At 44.1% G+C, this 24,572-nt stretch overlaps 2 protein-coding genes and 1 non-coding gene across 3 annotated transcripts in view; 2 read left to right on the top strand and 1 right to left on the bottom strand.

Annotated features, from left to right (window-relative positions):
* SLC25A30 (solute carrier family 25 member 30) overlaps positions 1-18,561 on the bottom strand; it is a 32,921-nt gene extending 14,360 nt beyond the window's left edge. Inside the window, exon 1 of the mRNA XM_072928938.1 lies at positions 18,412-18,561. The gene's annotated coding sequence lies outside the window, so the exon portion shown is untranslated. The remainder of the gene's footprint in view (positions 1-18,411) is intronic.
* Positions 18,562-18,744: 183 nt separating this feature from the next.
* On the top strand, positions 18,745-23,974 carry TPT1 (tumor protein, translationally-controlled 1). The gene is given in 6 exon segments (NM_001245287.1): positions 18,745-18,916; positions 19,163-19,236; positions 19,891-20,081; positions 20,815-20,920; positions 22,217-22,333; positions 23,753-23,974. Coding segments are annotated over 6 exon segments (519 nt in total). The 5' UTR covers positions 18,745-18,888; the 3' UTR covers positions 23,756-23,974.
* On the top strand, positions 23,558-23,687 carry LOC115497789 (small nucleolar RNA SNORA31). Its single transcript, XR_003963385.1, has one exon. It is a non-coding gene; the product is annotated as a small nucleolar RNA SNORA31 (small nucleolar RNA).
* Positions 23,975-24,572: the final 598 nt, after the last annotated feature.

Raw genomic sequence — 24,572 nt, 5'->3', positions numbered from 1 at the left:
AGCAAGCCTAGGACATGGGAGTCAAGAACGCCCTGCCTCCTCACCTTCAATTGCTTGTACTTTCTCTCTGAAGAGCATTTCATCTGACCCTCAATCGTACAGCAGATGACTTTGTTGGAAAAGTAGACACTCAGTGTGCTATTGACACATCTAAAATTGTAAGACATAATAAATAATACTTCCATTGTGTTTTCCAGAGGGAAAGCCTCAGCCTGAAGCACCACATCCAGTTATGTGTGGTGCATTTCAGGAGGGCTGTACAGAAGAGCTAGGAAAATAAGGCTAGGAATACAAAACACAATCTGTAAGAAAAAAATGAAATAAACAGTCTTTAAAAAAAGATTAGTATAACATAATCTTCAAGACTGAAATTTATCCATAAAGAGGAATTTAATTATCTTTTCTCTACCACTTATATCAGACATACAACAGACTTTCTAATGGTGTGGACAGTGCTAGATGAAAATGACTGTGGAGTTTGCCGTACCTTCATCATCACAAACTTTTAAAAACTGTTAAGCAGCTGGTTTTGAGATATAATTACAATCTGGATTACCTAGACCAAGCATTGGGATGGACTCTCAAGGATCTCTTCAGCCCTTTTTTTCTGTAATTATTCAATGACATTTCCTCTTCCAGATGCTAGCATATGTTATGCACAATGACAAGACAACTGAAGTTTCTAACTTAGTAACATAATCTACTGTGCAGAGACCAAGGAGAAAGGAAAGTGAAATCGGGAGTAACAGTAAATGTTATTTTGTAGGGTTTTTTTAAATTATTTTTTTTTTTATAATCTGATTTGGACTCTGGCATTGGCAGGAGCCAAAGGTCTTTACTGTGTCATTGTTTTGTGGATATAAAAGGGACAAGTTATTTGTTTTTAATGGGTAAAGGGTGAAGGAAAGGAGGGCAGTTCCAGGCTTTGAGTGGACGAGAGTCACACAGCATAAAGTCCCAGCAAGGCAGTTCTAGTAAATGTAAACTTGTAAACCAAACAAAATTTTCTGAAAGTGTTGCAATCTTGCAGCAGATCCTGGGAAATTGATTTATCTTATTTTCTGAGACTCCATACAGAGATAATAACTCCTATGTACGTCACAGTGTTCAGCTTGATGTTATTTGAATGAGCAAATGAAAGGCTGCTAAAGTTGCTCAGATAGGAAGGCACTACAGGAGGCTTTTCACTGCTACAAAATACTTTCCAACCTCAAAGGGTGATCCTCCAGGTCCTTGCTAAATAAAGATCAGTCACAGTTGCTTCACAGAGGCTTTTGTCCAACATTGCACTGCACTAAACAAGTAGCAACTGGAAGAAACAATGCCATTTTAAATGCTGGAAGATGCCACAAAAAGAAGAGCAAATATTTTTCTATGTTCTACTAAAAATCAGACAGAATATGGTGTAAGATACAGCTCAACCTTTCCCACAAGGGAGATGATTCAACATTGAATGAGTGACAGAGAGGTTGATGTGACACCAAATAACATCTCACACATTATATGTTTTTTGCCACTTTCAGTACACCCCTTGCTGGCAGTACTCAATATCCAGGGATAATAGAGTGCATTTGTTGGGGGAAGAATATATTTGTGGAAGTGTCTGCTGGGGGAAATACATATTTGCACTACAGTCTCCTGTGAAAGCAGAGTTGCAGCTGAAGTAGTTCTACAGTAAAAGAAACATGACACAAACAAGACAATGATCAGGGAGATGTACTGGCAGGTGACCCCAAGCCATGTCCCTCACAAGGCAGGATTTAGGTTGATCAGAATACAGAACTGCATATGTAGGAAAATTTAAAACTTTCAGTGCTATTACTTCTTAAAGGAGCCTCGCTATTCTCTTTCCCAATTCTCAAGTTTTATGGTTTTCCTCTAGTTTTACAGAATGCCTTGCATTAAATCATTATGCAAATAGTACAGCTTTTCTTCTGGTTGCTCTAGTCTGGCTTTGGTTAATCTAGCTTTTGCTATCAGCATCTGAATATCATTTCCTTCCCCTTAAATTTAAAAATGTACTTTATAAAATTTTGTCAAATGAAGTGTTTAAGTAACTTTTTTTTTTTTTTTAATAAAAAATTCTGAAAAGGCATGATGCTTTCTGAAGAAGTATTCCCCTGCTTCACAGTCCTGCTGATCCACAGGATGACAACACCAGAATTAACACAGTGTTTGGCTGAGATGAGCTGATTGCTGATAACCTGGAGCAAGACAGGTTATTCTGCACTGCAGGGAAAAACAGCTGTAAGATTTTGTCCTTGTGATAGTTGTCTGTCACAAAAACCACATTCTGAACAAGTCAGTCAGGACCTTTAATGTGCAGTGGGATTCCTTGCTGATGCAGTAAAGCAGCAGTCATTGGTAGGAACTCACATCTCCACTGCTCCTAGTAACAAAGCCTGGCAGAGTGGGAGAACAATTGTCTTCCAGAGGCTGAAGAAGCACAGACTACAGTGGTGGACATCCTGGGTTTCCATGAAACACAGCAGCTGACATACTCATGTCCCTCTATTTCCCACAGTTATCCTTCCCTATACTTGGTACAGTGGATGCCAGCTTTTGGACTTGCTCATGCCTTAGGAGGCAGCACCAGGGAGCAGGGTGATGTGCCTCACAGCTGTAAAAAAGGTCTTTGTTCTACAACAAGGCAGCACTGTTGTAGCAGCTCATTGCCAAGAGGGCAGGTGCTCCCTTACCTTCCCATATTCCCCTCCCATTCCCAGGCACAGTTCTGGCCCTTTGCTCAGGCTGGTGATTGCTCTCATCTGACTTATGAGTGGGTTCAACTCACTAATTACAGAATGCACCCATCAAACCCCAGGCTTCTGCCAGCTGATGCAGCTGAACTGGCTTCACACTGGCAGCAGCACCAATGTAAGAGAAGAAGCAGCATTGCATGAATTGAAATGGACTCATCCTGTTGGAAGCATTGAAATATTAGACTGTTTCAACATCTCACAGGACTTAGCACAAGTATCCTGGCAGAGCAAAAACTCTTGAGGGGTTGCAGTATGCATCCTGCCTTTAACACACCCTATCCTAATACCTCTGGCCTCCTGTCTGGCTTGCAGTAAGAACAGGAGGTGTCATTAACGCCCAGACTTCACACAGTGCTAACAACTTTTTCTGACCTTCAAGGCCAGACAACAGAGACGAGGCAGAGCCACCTTGCAGCCTGCAGGCTGCCAGCTGGATCATGTGTAAAACCTCATCAAAGAACTTTGGATGGCCTACAACACAGTTGAAAATGCAGGCTTTAATTCATGCCAAAGACAGGTTGGCCTTGTTTCAGCTCTAAGACCATGTGGAATCCAGTTCTGGCTAATCAAAGAACCAGCCTACAAACTTCCTTGCTTTTCATTTCAAATGCAAAGCCAGCAAGAAGGCAGGGAGAGACAAAAAAGCAATTAAGAGTAACAAAGATGAACGAGAGAAGATAGTGCAAATTAACATTGAGACAAAAGATATGAGGAGAGCAGGCCTATATAAATTGTGTAAAAGGTTTTACTGGTGCTAGACTGTCTGAAATTACAAGAGGGGTTTCTGTAAGTAAAAAGAATAAGTGATGCTTAGAAAACAGATGGTCTGCTAGTTCAGTGATAGTTGCCATGAGAACTAGGACATCTAGGTAGCTGGTTCTGGGGGAAAGCACTACAGGTAAAAGCTACTTCTGACACTTTGAGGATTTTGAGAGAAGAAATGTTCTAAGGAAGGTGTCTGGGGATTGAGTGATTGTCTCCCCTTCCTGGGGGAGGTGTTGAGGGGTCCTAGAAGGTCACAGGCACTATGCAGTCACACCCCAGGATACCCAGCATGGCCTCCTCCTAGGCTGCTTGGAGCACAGGACTTAGCAATAGATAATATGCTTCCCCCAGGATGGAGTTAAACTTTGTGGATTTGTAACATCTATAAATTTTATAGGAAACTAGCCCAGCTCTTATAGTTCTTACACATCCCAGTTTTTATGTGATTCCAAAAGATCCACTGCTTTTATTGTTTTTATATCTTAAATGACAGTCCCTACCTGAAAGGCTTCTGTAATGGAGGTAATTGTATGTGTAGGAAAATGAGGTAACTATAGAAGCTACATAACCTTTTTCCAAATGTATCTCAGCAATATGTAAATTACAGCACTTTTTTCTGATGTTGATTTTCACTGCAGTCTCCATTATAACATTGAATTTTGGAGATTATAAACAAGCTGTTCTCTGTTTCTAAAACACTGAAGTACAAAAGCAGCTCCAGAAATAGAGGAACCCCAGAAAATGGCTTTTGATCAGTAAGTATACAGCATGTGAAAGGAATGTGAGAGGTGAAAGTGTGAGCAATAAAATGTACTGTATAGATAATCTTACTCCACACAATCCAGTACGTGGTACAGGCATTTAAACAGTGTGGTTAAAGACTAGGTGGGGAAAATAACAGTGGTGCGCTGACTCCTGCAGCTCCATCTGTTTTATCTGAACAGAGCTCATTCAATTAGCTCACCAAGTCTCTAATCAGCAAAGAAGGTCTTAGTTTAACCGCTGCCCACGTCACCAGTGCAGAAGGAATTAGCACCCAAACCGAGCTCATCTGACCATGTTAGCACATAGTTATGTGTCTGTCTTTTCCATGTAAAAGTTAACACACCTGACTTCACAGGTTTCAAGTATCAGATTAGTTGTGTCCCAAAAGCCCTCTAGTCTTAGCCAAACACAGGCTTCTGGATACCATTCCAGAAAGAGTTCTAAGAATTTTCTTCAATTCTGCATTGTGCTGTAATGTTCTAACAATTGTGATAGGAGACAAAGCTTCAGCAGTGGTGAGACCTTCAAAACTTCCTTTACATGTTGCAGGACAGCATTAGGAATGAATTCTTGGCGTGCTGTCAGAAGTGCAGCACTTCTTGCAGCAGGAAAATCAGAATCAGAACTCTTATAATCAAAGCTGTTCTGTTAGTGCCGCAGACGTTTTGTTTTGCTGTTTTGCCTTAGAAACAATGAGCAACATTTTTACATTTTCATTAATTAACATTCTTGGTCAAAATCATTGCACCCAGAAAGCTCAACTGAATAGCATTTCCTACTAAATCTTCTAAATCCACTGCAAAATACACCAGTTCCGTGGACAACAATTGTTCAATCAGCACGCAGCTCCCATCCACTCTCTCAACAGTTCCAGCAACCCCAGAGTGCATTTGCAAGGTTTGGAGGTATTTGCCATTTGCTGACAAGCAGCAATGGCATCAGGCCCTAGAGTTTCTCACTGACATTCAGTTCTTTCTTCTTTATTTTCCCCTGTTTTGTTTACTTCAAATGCACTGAAAAAAATGGCCACATAAATGCTAATGAATTACAGGCTCATTAATCAGACCTGGGTTTGCCTCCAAGTTTTAGCTGATCTCTCTCAGTCTTGTGAGCAATATACTGTGAAAATTATTGAAAAGCCAGTTTAGTTTCAGAGGGTGGTGGTGGAAGGCTGATTATTATTTTGTAATGTACTCAGACCATAACTTTTATTGTAGTAAAAATGGGGGGGAAAGCCTTGAATGAAAATCAAGAGTAAAATATTCTTGCAAGGAGACTGACTGCTCATCCTGAACCAAGGGTCTGATCATCCAATCTAGACACAGCAATGTCAAAATACTCCATGTGCACCAGCATTACAAAAGATGTGGCTGAATTTATGAAGTAGGTTATCCTGTCTAGTGTACATTATACGTAGAGGCATCCTGTGATGCTGGCACTGTAAATACAGAGATGTACAGTGCTCTGAGCTCATAAGAGTCTCTGCTCTGCTGATTTGAGTTGACTGTGGCCATTGGGTTGAGGAGTCAATGGAGCCACAGTTGTAGTAACTCTGCATTTTTGATAACTGAGATTGGCTGGTTTTATTTATACTTAAAGCTTGGTTGGTCCAGCTTGGCTCCAGAGTGTCTCAATTTTAAAATCTTCTGGAGCATACTCTGAAATGTTTTCCATTTCCATTTCCATCACAGAACCCACACACAAATAGAGATACTCTCCACCCCACTCCCAACCTTACTTCATACTTAAGAGGTTCTTGCAAACATGAACCTTAAAAAGTACAGACAAAAGGGCAGGTTAAAGGACAGTGGGGCAAGTAAAAAGATTGTAATAAATCTCCTCTGTCAGAACTGCATCTTAGTTCTTGCTGCCTCTGTTTTGAAGCCCAGATTTGTATGTCTGAACTTTCCCCAAAGTAGCACATGACTGAGCCAGTTTGTGCCAGGTTCCAAAATCAGCTCCCAGAGACCTTTCCTGACCACAGACTGGAGCCAGAGCAGGCAGTGTGACCTTACAGTGGGGTCATGCTGTGCCCACGTATTAAAAAATTGTCGCTATTGGACACAAAGTAAGTACACAGATGCTTGATAAGTTCAAAGGAGAAAAAATAAAGTTTTTTCAAGCATCTGGTATTTATAGAATTACAGAGGTGACCATGGATTGGAGGATGGAATTACTACCTCTCAAACCACACTGGTCAAACTAACAGTCCATCAGTTCTCTCCTCCCACAAAGAGGAATTTAAAAAATCATTATTTACATGAACAGTGTGTGAGAACTCCAGTAGAAATATGTAAACAGATCAGAAGGCTGAAGAAGTTTTATGAGAACTTTTAAACTTTCAAAAGAACTATAAAAGAAAACATTTTAAAAATCAGAGCAACAAAAAATAATTTTCTTTTTTGTGTTTTACTTCTGCAGTTACATGAATGTTTCATTTCCTCTTACCATAGGCTGTTAACATAAGAACTGGTGTTTGCACTAAGTCAAAACAAAGCCATGATATTACTTCCCAGAGCATGGAAAATAAAACATTGCATTGAAAACCACAGCTCTTGTCTTGCAAACTACGTGATTAAAAAATATAACTACAGCCAGCTCAATATTACTACTGTATCACACACTAGGCAAAACCAGAACTCGTGTATTCAACAGTCTTTAGCTCTCAGATGTTTATTGGACATTTGTATTAAAAGACTAAAGTACTTTCTGCATGAGTTCAATATGCAAGTTCAGATGTGCAGTATATACCATCTGTAGCTTTCATGTTTTTCATAAAAAATTATTTTTTAGATAAGCTAACAGTAGCTAACATTGTGTGCATTTTTATATAATTTTTAATCTTTGATATATATAGATGATAATATATAGTTTAAATTTTGTGGTGATAATACAAATCCGTCTTTCTCCTCTTTGTGGCTTTCACAGAGTAAATTCATAGCTATTCTTAGCTACAGTTTTTAAACTAGTAGGTCCTTCATGTTAATGATATAAAAAAACAACTAAAGGGCTTCAAAACTCTGAATATGACCGAAATTGCACTGACTGTGAAAAAAGGCTGTAACAGTGCCTGATGCTGTTCACATCTTTGCAGCTGGGCTTGAACAAGAGGGTGCAATTCCTACATTTTGTAATACTCAGTCTTATTCCTTGAGGCCTTAAGGGGTCTCACCCCATAGACTGCCCTTCAGAGCTGTTAGCAATGATTCTTCAGGGTATTTCTGTGTGGTCTGTAACTGCCCACATGTACACATCACGAATAAAGGGACTGAAAGCAAAAAATGGAAATCCAAATTGCTTGCCAAGAGCAAGACCTGAGCATCACAGGAAGCTCCTGCCTCTGCTGGGAAATAGAAAAGTACTTTGATTCCTAAAACATACTTACAGGCTTAGCCCTGAACACCCTAGAAAGTGGCATGGCTCCAGCAGGGCTGGGACATGGAAATTCCCCACTGTCAGTCCAAAACTCAGCCCTTCTCTTTCAAGATTAACATTTTGTAACTTGGGCCAAATGCCACACTGTGAAAACAAACTTTGTACCTCTCTGTAGACCAATACTTCATCATCAGCACTACTGAAATATTATTATCATGATAAAATCTCAGGTTCTCACTATCCATCCTGAATATCCATGATCTCCACAGTTTTGTTTCCCTATCTATGGAAATAAGTAATAATTTGGTATGACTGTATTGCACCAGAAGAAAAGCTATGAACAAAGAAACATATCTGTTCAATATAACTACCCACCATCATGGCTATATTCAGGAATGGGAATATAATCAGAAATCAAGGAAATTATGAAAAAGAATTTTCCTGGTCCTTAATTTTCAGTGGACTACAAATATCAAAAGATTTGGCCTTTACGTTTGCACTTTTTATGTGAAGGGCTCTAAAAAAAAAAAAAAATTGCAAATAAAAAATCATACCCTGAGCCTCTGTCTGCCTAGGTCAGACTCCAGGTAGTAAAGACATACACAAATGATCAGGTTGTTCCTCTGAAAAAGCTGGCCCTCAGGAAAGCAGCTTGCTTGTAAATAGAACTGCATGCAGAAACTGAAATGGTGCCTTTTGTGTTCAGCAGCAGCAGACCTGTTCAATAAACTAATGGAGAAATTGCTATTTTTCTGTCTCTGTTTCTTGTGTGAAGCATGCAACTGAGGGCTTTGGATGAAAGCCAAGTCTTTAAATAGCACTGGCCACCAGTAGAAATCTAAAGCAGTGGATAGTAAACTCAGATTAACAGAAAGATAGAAAAACTATCCCCATTTTCATGGCATTGCTCCTATGTGCCTGACTGGAGCTCACCCCTTTGCCTTGCTCCAGAGGATTTTGAGGCCAGTTTCTATCCTGCTACTTAGGGGCCCAGCACAGCTCTGAGCACCACGAGCACATCACACCCTGCATGCTCTCACCCTGTGTATGCAACATCCACTCTCCCCAAAAGCAGCTTCTCTCCAGGATGTTCAGCACAAACCTGCCCATGAATAGTGACAAAATGCACCAAAAAGATGATCAGAATAATTTGCATATATTTGATGTTCAGCATAGTGCATCTGTTGCACGGTTTCCATATTCATCCTGTTCTCAGAGGAGAATCATTTGCTTTGTGCTATAAGAGCTACGCCCCCACACCTCCCTGATTTCTCTGCATTCACTTGCTCCCATATGTATTAATTTATTTAGTAGGATTTCTTCCTAGTTTCCTATCCCCATAGAGTAGTAATGATTTCTTCTGTGAAGCCTTGCAGTAGGTGGATAAACATTACTGGCCTCATTTCATGCATGGAGATTCTGAGACAGGAGGGTTATGCACAGACTGCCATTGCAGAGAGGAGGGGCTGTAAGCACCAGTTTGACACACGGGAATTTCTCTGTTGCCTCACAGGTCTGTACAGTGCTCCCACCCATGCTCTCGAGCTTCTCAAGACTGAAGGATAGCATGACCTTTTAGGAAAAACAAGCCCAAACCTAACAGGCACTGTGTGCACCATGGCCACAGTGATTGCTCTTTACAGCAGAAAAATACGTATGCTCAACTTTGGACATGTTTTCTGTGTCCCAATGCACTTTGCTTGTATACGTGTACATGTTTGTGGGCTGAGGTATTCATGTGTGGCAGGATGTCCCAGACAGGAAATTTGCAGTGATTTAATGTCTGATGAGACACAGCTGGAGGAACACAGGACTAGGACCACATTGCAGAGCAAGTTAAAAATGAGACACACAGAGGGGGCCTGTGGCCATACAAAAGAGTGCAGAGGGTGGATGTGATTTCTTGGCACTGCTGAAACAAGGCAGCCTGACCTCACATCACCTCTGTAATCCTTCGCTTACTCAGGGATATCCAACACTGCCTTGGCTGGGCATTTGAGCACAGTCATTAAACAGTAAGGAAGCTGGTGGCAGCTAAACCACCTGTCACATGTGAGGAAGGTTTTACTTGCTCTTTCAAATGTCAAAACCAGGTCAGAACTGTAAGACAGAAGGATCAGATGAGGAGAAATCCTCAGGGCAGCAGCTAATGTAATTGGCATAGCTGGGAGCTGGTGAGGCAGAATGGACAGCAGTCCTCCCTCACCTCAGCATGGCCCCACAAGTTTGCTAAGTGTTATTTCAGGCAGAGAAACAGGCAGAGATGATTCCTTAGCCTCCTTACGACTTTCTTTCCCCCTCAGTGCTTCTAGAAATGTTCTCCCCTAAGGCTGCATATGATTAACAAGGTAATAAAGGGCATTTAAGGATACAGAGATATCTTCAAACCCCTTCCTGAAAAACATACAAATCTATGCAGAGGAAGGCAATATCTCAGTGTTGAATTTCCTGACCTCCAGCAGTCCTTGGCTGTAGTGCTTCTTCCTGAGCCAGAAGTGCTTAGTAGACCTTTCTGCAATTTTTAAAAATAGCTTTTACAATAATCTAAACTTTTGGCATCCACAGCATCCTCAAGCAGTAAGTTTCACAGGGTAACTATACACAAGGTGTTATAAGGAGCTATCTTTTGACTCTTCTGAATTTGTCACCTCATAATTTGCTTGATGTTCCCATATTTCCTGTCTGATGCTAGATAGTGAATAGTTGGTCTCTTCTAATTTTCTCAGCTCTGCTGGTGATTTCAAAGATTGCCATCACACCCACCACTTCAGATATCTCTTTTTAAAGTTAGTGTGTCCTATTTCAGATAATATTTTGCTCCTTGCCTCTCTTCTTGGTACTGGTCCCACTTTTATCATACCTTTTTGACACTGTGAGGCCAGGCCTGCACATGGCACTTGACATTTGGGCATGCAGCAATTACATACAAAATGTGTGTGTGTATGTGTGTGTGTGTGTATTTACTATGTTTCTGTGTATACAGACATATTGCAGGGGTGTGTCTGCTTTTATTCTCTATTTTCTTCTTAAAATTTCATTAACAGTTTAGTCTTGTGATCAGCACTGAGAGATGCTCTTATGTTTTCACAGAAGCATCTATTATTGCTTCAGGCAATTCAGTCCTGAATTGTATTCATTAGCTAAACTGCTTTTTTTTTATGTAAAGCTCCTGAAGAAATACATGAGATGAGCTGGTTCTTCCATTTTTCCTCTCTACCAACAGTATCATAGGTGTGGAGAGAGACGTGTGCCCAGTGAAAGAACCAAACAGTGAAGAACACCCTGGTTCATCCTGTGTGAAAGTACTCACAAATAATATAGTTGGGCTTTTTTAATAAATACAGAAATTTATTTCTGTATTATTCTACACAGCCAAGTGCTGTGTAGAATGGGGCACAGTGAGCTCCATAAGGATCTAAGCATCAGACAGACCTCTAAATCCACATTAATGCAGGTTATGATCCATCCGATTATACTTGCAACACTCACAGGGGAATGGTAGGGCCCAGCCCCCTGTTCAGTAAGCAGTTCTGTTGGAAATCTCCAGCACCAGGAAATCTGAAGAACAAGGTAAGCAAACATCTCCCCAGAGAAGTGCATGTCTAACTAATCCCCCTGATGAAAGAAGACTGTCTGACTGAACTCTCAAGGTCCTTTTCTACCCTTATCTTGAAGTGCCTCAGTTTATCAGCCATCTCACCATCAGCCATCTGACAGATAAACAGATCAGTGCCTATTTCCCCAGAGCATATTTGTGGATAGAATCTGCAAACACCTTCTTCTCTCATCCTTCTCTTAAAATTCCCCATTTTTTAATAGCTCCTACAGTGCTGTCATACCTTTATGAATCAATAGAGCAATTCAAAACCACTCAGAAGCTGGGAAATACCTCCTCAGTGTCCAACATATCCTTTGTCACCCAGGTACCTTTTTAGTTTTTGCAGGAAGGAGGAATGTAGTGGACACTAAATTCTTTACAGAAAAGAATAAATACTTGTCTTGAGATATTTGAAAATGACAGCAGCTTTGTATTTCCAGCTGATATGTGTTATAACCTCAAGTTCATGGATTCCATTTGAGAAGCTGTTTTCCAAAATGGAATCTTTTAGTCCTGTTGCCTGCTGTCCCCTACAGTATTTTAAAGTGATGCTTTGAGAGACCAAGAAGTTAATGTACTCATTTCCTCATAATGGGTATTAAATCCTGCCATTTTCCTAGTGCATCTGCAGCAAAGTTTGCTTTCTAAATGTAACTGTGTTACCTGCTGGTAGTGTCAGAATTCTAGGGCTAACACCATTAACATGCTGAGTGCTCTAATGGTTATTTCCCTATTGACAAGACTGAGAGCTCACACTGTGTAACAATGACCTAAAAAGCACACAGGGATGGATTAAAATGGCAGAACTCAATTTCAGCCTTCATAAGATTTCTGAAGCAAATGACATTTTGAAAAATGGCAACTGAGTGAGTTTAGCATGGCAGGATTAGCCCCTATAATGGTTAAGAACTCAACAAACCCAGCTCATTACGAGTGGATGCTAATTATCTGGAGTGAATGGTATCGGTGTGTAGCATCCAGTTGGCCAGGAGCCCAGAGCGGCTGCATCAGTTAGAGGCCCAAGATCGAATTTACTTGCGCTGGTCCTGGGGCATTTCAGGTGACATGGGAACGGTCCCAACAGCAGTGGAAAAAGCTCTGGCCTCCTACCAAGGTGAGCAGAGCGCTGCTTGCCATCCCCCGGCTCCTGTCCCGCCACCTAGTGGAGTGTCTCCACATGGCACAGACGTTCAGAAAGCCTTAAGTCTGGCATGAAATTAGAGAGCTCGCAGGACATCTTCTTTGGGTCTTCTCAACAGGGATCGCTGAGTTCATTGAAGATGTATTCAGAGTGAAGACCTGTCCAGAGATGTTTGCCTTAGAAGCACTGGCTAACTTTGAAGTGGTGCCTGTGGGTAGAAGTTGTAACCTTGACCCAAGCTGCAGTAAAATCAGCTCTAGGGATGGAGCCGTGAGCTGCCCTGCTGGGACCATCTACCCCACGGCTCGGCAGCTGTTTGTGCTCAGGCCCATCCTTCACTCCCCACCGGGGCTGTGCTGCAGCCACACTGTGCCCAGCCCCATGTCTGGCTTATCCCAGCCCTTGGCATGGCTTTAGACATTGGTCCCACACCGCTGGCCCGGCTGGGACACCCTGGGATTGAGCCTTTGCTGGAGACGACACTTCCCCTGTCTGCAGTTCCAGGTCCTCTTCCCTTATGTAGCCTGCCCCCTTGCTCCATGAGAAGTCAGCTTGAACTCTCTTAACAAATGGATCTACTCATGAGCTATTTCTGCTGTGGATGATAAATATGGTAAATTCCATTCCCATTCCTTGCAAAAAAATTGAACCAGCTAGGCATGCACTGATTTTTTTTTTTTTTTTTTCGGTGGATGACTTTATTAAACTTCAACTCTGATGGAAGAATGGCTATCTCTGCAGAGAGACATCATTTACTGCCCATGGACTAAGGAGCGTCCCAACATAATAAATTAGATCACTGATTACCTTTGCCTTAGGTTTGGTATGGAAGGAGCCCTTTCTGCAGCATACCTCTAATTTGAGTCAAAGGACTGTACCACACTGTATTTAAATAGGACTAAAATAGGGTCTCACTAGGATTAAAACTCTGGGCACTGCAGAACCCGAATGTTTCTCCTTCTGTGTACATGTGATTTCCATGTAGACCCATCTTACCATGCAGGGCAACATTCCTCTCTCATAATGTCCCTTTTCCAAACCCTCTTGTTCATTCTGAATAGTGATTTGAGGATATTAATTTTATCCTGATTGTGTAACCACTCTAAACAGGTATAAATGACATAGTTCACCTAAGAATCACTTGGTGATGAATAGGGTTAAAAAGGACCTAGACAGAGGCAAAATCAGCATTATTTGTGTCAATAATAACAGATCTAACATGCTTTCTGATCTCCCATGAGCAGGTTTCTAGCTTATTCTCAAAAACCTGCTGGGACAGACAACTAGGTAGACAGCTTATTCTTTGCTTCTCTGTTGGCTGTACCTGAAAGCATTTCCAATAGCTAATCTAAATATTTCTCACAGCAAAACAAACTCATATTCCTTCTACTCATTCCCTCTGCTCTTGTGAACCCTTGCATACCTTTTTCAAAGTGTTATTAAAGCTGAAGTCAGTGCTCCAGGAAATATCAGGACCACCAAACAGAACTCAGCCCCTCATATCTATGACAGCAAAAGTTTCTTAAACATAACATCACTACTTATCTACTCCAATATGGTGTGGGTTTTCCTCAGAGCAGGTGAAATAGACATCAAGATTTTTTTTTTTTCCACTAAAAGGCTGGTCAAACATCAGAACAGGTTGCCCAGGGATGTAGTTGAGTCACCATCCCTAGAAGTATTTAAAAGACAGGTAGATGTGGCACTCAGGGACATGGTTTAGTGGTGGACTTGGCAGTGCTGGGTTAATGATTTGACTCAATGATCTCAGAGGCCTTTTTCAAATTAAATGTTTCTATGCCTCTAAGATTCTTGTTCAGCTTTGAATCCACCAGTATCCCAGATCTTTTCTGTAGAACTGTTGCCCAGATCTCTGTCCTGTGTCCATGGCTAATCATTTCTGCCCTGCACTCGTGAGCATGACACCAGAGCACCCACACGGAGCACATCATCTTCTCAGCATTCCCTGGCATTTGCCAACAGCAGAAGCCTACAGCAGAGAAGAGCACCAGGGCCAGGATAAGGCAGCACTTTCCCTATGCACTCTTTCAGTTTCTAGTAATGTGTGGCTCAGAGCTTGTTTGAAAGTTATGCATCTTTGTGTTCAAAAGCCTAAGTTTTCCTTTCAGTAAATGTTTGAGTGCTCATTGTCCTGCTGGCCTTGTCCAAATGCCTTCTAATAATTCAGACCACTTGTCCAATGTGTCAAAATCATTTTTTAATTCCAATCTTAATCTCCAATACATTTGTGGTCCTTCCCAATGTAATGTTACTGCCACTTTAACCAATGCATTCTGTATTCCATCATTGAGCACATCAGTGGGACACACTGGCAGCAGACCTGAGGATCAGGTGCAGGCCTTTCCACCACATCCCTTTCATGGATGTTTATACGGTCAGTAAGTATAAAATTGCGGGTAAGCACCTTGCTTCATAGTTCTTAATTTGGGAATGGCAGTCCTGTTTTTCCTAAAAACGCAGCAGTTGCAGTGCCGGCTGACAGCCTCACACTCCCCAGGGCAGGGTTTGGGCGAGCTGGCCCTGTGCAAGCAGTGCCACAGATAAAAGGGGTTTGTGGCTGCGCAGTGACCTCTGTGTCTGTTCGCAGAAGTGCAGCAGCCAGCGAGAGGAACAACAAATACTGAAAATGCCAAGGTAAGAACACCTGCATTTGTTCTGAGTGCAAGTGGGGTTGTTGCTCAACAAAAGACTGATGGTCTGGCTTTGTAAGATCAATTCCCAATTTATAAGAAAGGGTAACAAATAGTGATCAACTCTTTATTGTCTGGAAATGTCCTGGGGAAAGACCTTGAAGGAAACCAGTTAAAAACTACAGTTTCCAACTGCGTGTGTTAAAAGAGGGGCTAGAAAGTCACAGTTCCTTGTTTCAGTCATAAATTCCAAATAGATTTGTGAAGACATGAGCTGATCACGTGCATCCTCTCACCCAAAGCCTTTGTGCTGAGAGATGCACTGGGGAAGGGAACACTGGGCATAGACTGTCCTGCCAGCCTTTCTGCAGCACCAGGGCGTGCTCTTTAATCCTCATTTTTTTCCAATTTCTTTCTACCAGCAGATATAGATGTGTACTTGGGATCCTCTCCCCACACCAGCAAATGATACAAAACATCACCACTTTTATGTGACTTTCACAGCCTTTTACAAAGGTTAGAAGAACACACTGGTGCCATCCCTTATGTCATAATCCAGTATCACCTCTCTTCCTCCAGCCTCACCTTTGCTTTATTTCCACTGATTGCACCCTGCAGGAGACACAGCTGAAGGCAGGATCCCCTCCCTTTTCTTACAGCTCAGTAGGAGTTTCCACAATGGGGTGAAAATGTACCGTTTATTTAGGGACTGAATGGTGTAGTATCAGCTGTCGTCTGGCACTTTAATCCAAGACACAATTAGTTGAGCACAGCCATATTCGCACAATATTTGATGGAAGTAATACTGCAGTAATTCACAAGTGTCTGAGGTGTGGCTTTCCATGAGAAAGGCTTCTTGTGAGACTCTGCAGACGCCTGCCTAGAAAATCCTCCTCAGATACTATTAGAAGACTCCTCTATAAACCCACAGTATTTCCCTCAGTCCTTCGGGATTTACACAACACCAAAGGTGAGGTACACTATCAGGAAAACTTCTCACGTCATTTTGGTTGTCAATTGGCAACTACAAAGGCAGAGGGAGGGAAGGACCACATTTTTAACCTATCACTCTGAAATGTGAATCCAGCTCTGGCTGGATGTGAGAAATGCTCGAAGAGGCTGCCTGGACAGAAAGCAGGTGAGGAACACTAAGATTTTCTCAAATGTCACTGGTTTCTGAAAAAAAAAAAAAAGCATCTTCAAATCTATTTCACAAAGTATAAGCACATGACATAATTCTGTGTTTATATGGGATCACAGGAAAATTTCAGCACTGGTACCTCAGTGACGCCTATGCCAATTTAAACACTGCTAACTTCAGCTTGATACTGATTTAACTCCACATCAAGCTGATGTTCACACAGGGGCCTTGACCCATTTAACAGATGCATTTGTAGATGACATCTCACATTTTACACCTGCAACTCTTAATACAGACCTACTGGCAAGGCAAAGCAACCTGAAGGTCCATCTACCTTCATACTGTGCTAGAAGCTTTCTACCCTGACTTCAGCCAATTGAGTCAACTGATGAATTTGTAACAGGCTTCCGGACTACTGCAGAAATATCCATTTTTCTAGAACGGTCTCCTGAAAATAAAACCAAATTGAAGCACACCTACTAACTGGATGTTTTTAGCTGCATATTACACTACGTAGAAGGAGCCAAATGTTCCCCTGTCACTCAACACACTGCTAAAGATGTAAGTTGCTCTTTTTTTACTGTGGTTTGTAAAAAGAGGGGCTATCTTTTATCAGGCCAGCTGCCACTGAGAAAAAAAAAAAAAAAAAACAACCAGGAAAAGCTTTTGGGAAGAAGCCCCTTCTTCAGGCCTGAAATAACAGCAATAGTCTTGAAGGTGAAAACCAACAGAGAACAACTTATAAATGTAATTAAATTACGTAAGAAGCTAGACCATCTTAAAAAAAAAAAGAGCACTGATATCTGGAACAAAGGAAGGAAGAGCAGGGAAGAAGGAGACAAAAAGGGAGCTCCACTGCCTAAGGAAGGTGAGGGACAGGGAATTGTGTCCTGTGCTCTGATGTCTCTGCCAAGTCCGAGATCATTAGCAGCATTAAGCATTTCAGGTCCCATGATGTCTTTTGAAGGCATTTTTTCAATGTCTCTTAAGAATCAGAGTTCAAGTGAGGTCTAGATTTGTTCTAGCTGTGACAGGCTGCTGCAGAAAATCAAGTCTAAAGGGGGAAAAAGAGGTCTAGGCATAATTGGCCTTCCGTTTTTCATCTCGACCCTGACTACTGGGCTAAATCTCACTTATCCTTAGAAAAATAAGAAAAATATACCTGCCCCAGCCAGCCCTTTCGCAAGTGCACAAGTGGTGCCTCTGAACGTACCCTACTGAATTTCCCTGAGGGAATAATAACAGGAAGAGTCCAACAGCTTCCTAATTATTCCTCTATAAATGTTTTGAAAACAGCACATATTTGGAGAAGGTCCAGCACCCAGTAGAGCAAATGTATGCCCATGTACACCCAGTAGGGCGAATGACTTTCTGTGTCCCTGTGTCCCAGCCCTTGCAAAGTCCAGAGCCACTCAGTGGTGTGTGGGGATCATGGCGAGGAGGCGGCAGCTGGAAGTGGCCAGGACAGCTGACACAGACACACACCTGTCAGGCTGCCCATGGAGGGGACACTCTGGCTGTGGTGGGACAAGGGCAGCAGTGCTTCCCTGGGGTGCTTGGGAAAAGTTGGGTGCAGTTCTCCTTGGAAAGTCAGTGTGTGGATTTACAAGGCTGTCTGTGTTAAATTGGAGGCTAGTCTGGAAAATATGGGTGCAAAAATTCTTCCTAAAACGACACAAGGAAAAGAGAGTGGATATACATAACTGTCTCCCTGAAAAAAGAGGTTGGGGAAAAAGAAAGGATGCATGGATGTGCCCAAAAGCTGTACCATCTTGCACCAAATGGAAAAAGAAAGTGAAAATGTGATTGTTCCAGCTTGGTGACTCTGAGTAATGAGAAAAGAGCCAGTACATCCCAGACACCTCATAAGAAGTTAAGAGAAAAAGAAAAGTGTCACTGAGAGCTTAAAAGATTAGGAGAAAGAGGAAAATTGGTGTTGAAATCCATGAAATACAACCATGGGCAATGAGGGAGAGGCACCAGCCCTGCTCTGGCATGGGGCAGGACTGGTTGCTCTCTGGAGGTCGCTGCCAGCCCTGACTCGGGAAGGATGAAATCCTGCTCCCAGTTTTGCAAGCTGAATCTGAGCAGAGCCCTGGCAGCCAGGATGGCCACCCGTGTCCTGGGATGCATCAGGCACAGCATCGCCAGCCGGGCAAGGGAGGGGATCGAGCAGAGCCGTCCCGCTCTGCTCTGGCGTGGGGCGGCCTCACCTCGAGTGCTGGGGCAGTCCTGGGCGCGAGCGTGACAGACACGGGGCGGTCAGAGCGTCCGAAGGAGGGCAGTGACCATGGTGAAGGACCTGGAGGGGAAGCCTCAATGAGGCGCTTGGCATGTCCATCGTGGAGGAGACGGAGGGGAGGCCTCCCCGCAGTGCCAGGGTCAGGGTCAGTGACAGAGACCGGGACCGGCACCGGGACCGGGACCGCTCCCTGGGCGCTGCCCCGGCCCGCGCTGCGCGAGCCCCGCGCTCGCGCCCTCCTCGCGCGACAGTTCCGGCCGCGGCCGCGCGGGGGCGCAGCCGGCGGCGGGGCGGGGCGGCGAGCAGTGCGCGTGCGCGGTGACGCGCGGGGCCGTGCCCGCTATATGAGCCCCGGCAGGCGCTGACTCGGCCCTTTCCGCCCCGCTCCCGCCCCGCGCCCGGGTCGCTGCGCTGAGACCCCGCGCCCCCGCCGCCCCCCGCCGCCGCCATGATCATCTACCGGGACTGCATCAGCCGTAAGGCCGCGGGGGAAGGGCGCGGCGCGGCCGGGAGGGGCGACCGGGCCGGCGCCCGGAGCTGGGGGGGAGAAGCGCGGGCCGGGCCCGTGCGCTGGGCCCGGCGGTGCCGCCGCGCATGTGCGGGGCCGGGCCGGGCGGGGGGGCGCGGAGGCCGGGGGCGGGAGCGATGGGGGACGTGCTGGGTGCCGGGAGGCGGAGGCTGACCCGGCTGGGTGTGTGTGTGTGCTTGTGTGTCCCCCGCAGAGGATGAGATGTTCTCGGACATCTACAAGATCCGGGAGGTGGCGGACGGCCTGTGCCTGGAAGTGGAGGGGAAGGTGAGTGCCCGCCCGCCCCGAAGGAGGGAGGGAGGCAGGGCTGCCGCGGTGACTCACGGCCGGTGGGGAGTGGGGGCGGCGTCCCTGCGGAGGGCCCGGGCAGGGAACGAGAGAAGGGAAGACTTACCTTGGCCCAGTGCCCCGTGCTGCCGTACGTGGTGCCTGAGAGAGCCTGGGTCAGCCAGGCTGGAGTGTAATGGAGCTTGGGTTATGCACCGTGTGGGAGTTGTTCTTGGGAGTCATAGAATGATAGGATGCTTTGGGTTGGAATGGAACTTAAAGATCATCTAGTTCCAACCTCCCAGCCATGGGCAAAGATACCTTCCACTAGACCAGGTTACTGAAAGCCCCATCCAGCCTGGCCTTGAACACTTCCAGAGGTGGGGCATCCACAGGTTCTCTGGGCAGCCTTTGCCAGTGCCTCCTACGTAAAGAATTTCTTCCTAATACCTAATCTAAACCTACTGCCTTTCAATTTGAATCCACTCCCACTTTTCCTGTCTCTGGGAAATTAGTGCTCAAGCTGCAGCCAGGTTCCTTGCACTGAACTGTGGCTCTCAAGTTGTGCCCTGCTCTCAGGTCATAGGTGTGTAAGAGCGGTAGCGCTAAGGTTTTTTGCAGAGCCGTTAAGTTTTTTGATGTCTCTAAATCTAGATGGTCACCAGGACAGAGGGTCAAATTGATGACTCTCTAATTGGTGGCAATGCCTCTGCTGAAGGTCCTGAGGGAGATGGAACAGAAGCCACGGTCATAACTGGTGTTGACATAGTAATTAACCACCACCTTCAGGAGACCAGCTTCACAAAAGAATCCTACAAGAAGTACATCAAGGATTACATGAAAGCGTAAGTGTTGGTAGGCTTTTTATTTTGGTTGCATTGCAGTGGGTTTTATGTGCTCGAGATTTAAAAACAGCATTGGATTTATTCCTAGTAGGTGTTAGTTCTGACATAGCTGTGAAACTGGCTGTGAACTTCAGTAATGTCTCAATGCTTGGCAGAACTGGAGCCCTAAAGAATGGGGGATGGAATATCTATGTTTATTTTGGCTGAGGTAGAGCACCTGATAATGTGCTTTGGATCTTATTTGTGGCCTTGCTGTTTTCTTTTATATTTCTCCATGTTAAACCTTCATCTGGAAGCGACTGAGGTGGCAAAGAAAAACTTCTGAAGCTTTTCTAGAGTGACAGTGTAAACAGCCAAAAATGTGTGTGAATGGGTCTTTTTACTAGTTCATGTTGTACTATCAGTTGGTGTTCAGTGGGGTTAATACTGAAAGTGAAAAAGCTTTGTGACGTGGGTGGGTGATACTCCTGGTGCTGTGGAAAGGGCTTGCTGATTTTTGCCTAGCACTAGCATGGTTGTAAAGTGACTTCATTAGGAGGGCAGGTACTCATCTGTGATTTCACTTGAAAAGCTAAGTTAAAATTTAGCGGCTTTGAGAGGGAGTGGGGGAAAGGCAGCAAAATCTAAGTTTGACAGATAGCTGGGTAGATTGTTTCTGCTATGACATCATGCCAGACAGTGAAGATATTAAGCTAGAACATGTTTTCAGAGCATTTTTTCATTCTCCTTCCAGAATCAAAGCCAGACTTGAGGAACACAAGCCAGAGAGAGTAAAGCCTTTCATGACTGGGGCTGCAGAACAAATCAAACACATCCTTGCCAACTTCAAAAACTACCAGGTAAGTTGTGTCTTCTCATAGCACTATTGATAAGCTGTGGTTGGTTCATCTGCTGAACAGCTTGTTGAGAATTTTGAGGGCTCCTGTTGTGAGGATGCTAACCTGACAGTCTCTGAGAGTTTTAGGGGCCCTGAGAGTCAGGGAGGAGAAACAGCCAAAAGCTGTTACCTGTTTGGAGATGTAATTTCAGCTGGTAATGCTTGCAGTTAGCTACATTTGTTGTTATGGTGATTCGGGGACTGTGCAGTTGTCTTGGATCACTTTGGCCCTTGCCATCTCTTACTCTGTTCAAAGCAACATAATTTTACCAATTATTGAATTACAGAATGCTTTGGGTTGAAAAGTGTCATCGGGTTCCAATTCCCTGCCATGGGCAGGGGTAGCTTCCACTAGACCTGGTTGCTCAGAGCCCCATCCAACCTGGCCTTGAACACTTCAGGGATGGGGCATCCACAGCTCCTCTGGTCGGTCTGTGCCAGTGTCTTGCCAGCACCACAGTAAATAATTTCTTCCTAATATATAATGTAAATCTGGAGTTTCATTCCCTGTTGTCCCATTACAATGTGCCCCTGTCAAAGTCCCTGTTCAGACTTTTTGTAGCCCCTTTTCGGTTCTGGGGGATGTAAGGTCTCCCTGGAGCCTCTAGGGGTGAACTTACTGAGGGAGCACCAACTTTCTCAGTCTGTCCTCACAGGAAAGGTGCTCCAGGCATCTGACCATCTCAGTGGCCTACCTGGGCTTGGTCCAGCAGGTCCAATTCCTTCTTGTGTTGGGATCCCAGCTCCAGAGCTGGATGCAGCACTCCACGTGAGGTCTCAGCAAAGCAGAGGAACAAAATCACCTCCCTTGTCCTGCTGGTCACGCCTCTTTTGATGTTTGGGTTTCTGGGCTGCAAGCTCACAGTGCTGGGTTACATGGGGTTAAATAACACCCCAAGTCCTTCTGAGGGCTGCTGTCAAATCCATTCCCAAGAAGCCCACGTGTATTTGTGCTTGGAGATGTGCTGACCCAGGTGTAGGGCATTGCACTTGGCCTGGTAAACTTCACAAGGTTCCCATGGACCCACCTCTCCAGCCTGTCAAGGTCCCTCTGGATGGCATCCCTTTCTTCTGGTGTGTCAACCATGGTGGCACTAAGATGGACAAGCTACAGAGAAGGAAAATCCCTGTGGCTGGTCAGGGAGACTTTTAAACTGAACTTGGTGATGTTGTATTGTTTATATGAAGGTATTGTATAAAAAGGCATTTTCTTCTGGCATTAATCAATTAAATGTCTTAGAGACATGTTCCTCTGAAGTTCTTTGTAGGGGAGAACATGAATCCAGATGGAATGGTGGCTCTCCTGGATTTCCGTGAGGACGGTGTGACCCCATATATGATTTTCTTTAAGGATGGCTTAGAAATCGAGAAATGTGTAAGTACTGAACTGGGTGAACGTATCCAAGTAGATGGTGAGCTCCTTCATCTCTTGTTCTCCTGTATCCCTGTTAAAGTTGAATAGTAGGTGCTAGTTTGAAAACTAAGTATTGTGTAAGTACAGCCTGATTGTTGCTTTCATACAAAGTTTCTGAAACTTTGAGTACTATTTAGCTGTACTAAAAGGGGATGTAGTATCACTGCTGTGATTCATGGCAATTTAATGGCCAAGAAATGCAGAAGGGCTGGCCCTGGTCAAATGTGTGTAATTTGGAATGGGTTTAAACCATTAGATTAAAGCAGGTCCTCTGAAATGGAGCACTTCTACTTTGAATCCCTTTTCTGGGGGTTGATTGTGAAGTACCTTGCATGGTCATGTTTCATCTTTCACTTAATCTGATGCCGTTATACAAGAGCTGTCAGTTTAAATATTGCCTGAAATTTGGGAACACAGTATTACTTGACCAAGTACTTAACCTTTTTCTATCTGGCATCTCCAACTACCTGAGCTCCTGTGGTCTGCTTTAACAACTCTGTGTTGGAATCTGGTTGCCACAAGACAGTATTTGAATCCCAGTACTTGTGAGCTTTTGGCTTGCTTGGAGACCTGTGGAATTCACCACAGCGTGGGATCAACAGTTGCTTTGCCCAGTTATTGTGGACTTGTGAAGTCAGTATATAGACAGCTAAATTTATCTGTAAAGCCTCTCTCAGGCTTGTTGGTATGGAAGTCATGTAAATACGAGCCAGATGCTGGTGTGGAGCAGTAGCCCAATTAAAGGAATACTTCAAGTGGCCAGACAGACACAGCACCTCCCACAGCCTGATGGAGGGGAGATGTCTGTCCTGGCTCTGGAACAGGTGATCACCTGAAAAGTACCTCCTGGGAGCAGAAGCTTCTGTGCACCTCCTCTATGGGAAGACATCCCTCTATGGGGGTACACTTTCTGGATGTGTTGTTTGGATAACTCCACATACTTCAAGGTGGAGTAAAAGAACAGTAGCAGAGTGTTCTTATGTGCAGTAAAACCTGTTTCAGCTTGTTGGTGCAGCTGTTTCCAGAGGCAGCCAGGTACATTGTAAGCTCTGGTACTTGTTTAGGATATACTTGAGAGGAAATCTGAACTTAGGTATGTCAAGTAGGAAGGGTGTGAATCAGTGTTCAGCCTGGCTTGCACAGCAGCTGGTGGTGCCAGTTGCTCTGTACAATTGTAAAAATGATCAGCATCCTCTGATAGACCATGGGCACTTGTCCTGTTGCTCCCTGGTTTGCACTAAGATGCAAAAATAATTTCCTTGCGCTTTCTGCCTGCCTGACTGTGGCAGCCCAGATTGAATTGGGGAATACACAAACAAGTTACAGAAACTTGCTGATACTGTCATGACCTTTAACTAACACTTGCTACTCTTGTTTCAGTAACAAATCAAACAGTATGGTTTTGGATCACTCGTCTTCATAGCTGGCTGCTGTTTCTTCTTCATCGGCACAACACCAGGAATCGGCAATGTCTAACTGGACTGATGTCATCTTGAGCTTTATTCACTTATTTTGACCCTGATTTGGAGTGGAGGCATTGTTTAAAAAAACGAAAAAACATCTATCATGTAGGTTGTCTAAAATAAAACTCATTTAAACCCATTCTAGGTGATGTCTTTTGGTCTGATGTGTCTCTCAAGGTGACTCGGAGAGGTTGCACCATGGATTGAGTGCTGTTAGTAGCACAGCTGATGCTAGAGCACTACAACTGGACTATTTCCAGACAGATTTCAGTTTGCCTGTGGCACTGGAGTGCAAAAGCAGGTTGAGGTCAATAAGGCAAAGTTCAAGAAATGCCATAGTGGAGTGGACCAGCATCATCTTTTGTGATTGTGCAGACTTATCTCTGGAAGAGATCAGAAATTATTAATAAATCATCTCAGAATGGAATATGTGCTACTCAAGCTGAGTGCTGGCTGAGCTGCTTTGTGAGACAAGAGTACTTGAGCCTTTCCTGTACTATGTTTCCAAGATCAAGGCAGGAGGCCGAATGGGAATACTGGGGAGAGAAGGTGAAATGGCTGTTTTCCAACACAGCTTGTCTGTGGTACTTGGTATTTGACATCTGTTGGGGAGCATGTGAACTGGAATTCAGTCAAGTTGCAGGACTTGGGGTTTTTCTGCACATGACCTCTTGGAGAGAGATGTTGGAATGGCCTAGCCCTACCCTAGACTTCCTCCAAACCAGGTGAATGCATGT

Source organism: Taeniopygia guttata, chromosome 1 (genome assembly GCF_048771995.1).
Source record: "Taeniopygia guttata chromosome 1, bTaeGut7.mat, whole genome shotgun sequence".
Lineage (NCBI taxonomy): Eukaryota > Metazoa > Chordata > Aves > Passeriformes > Estrildidae > Taeniopygia > Taeniopygia guttata.
Note: the sequence above shows the minus strand (reverse complement) of the source record. Positions and strands in the feature narration are given on the sequence as shown.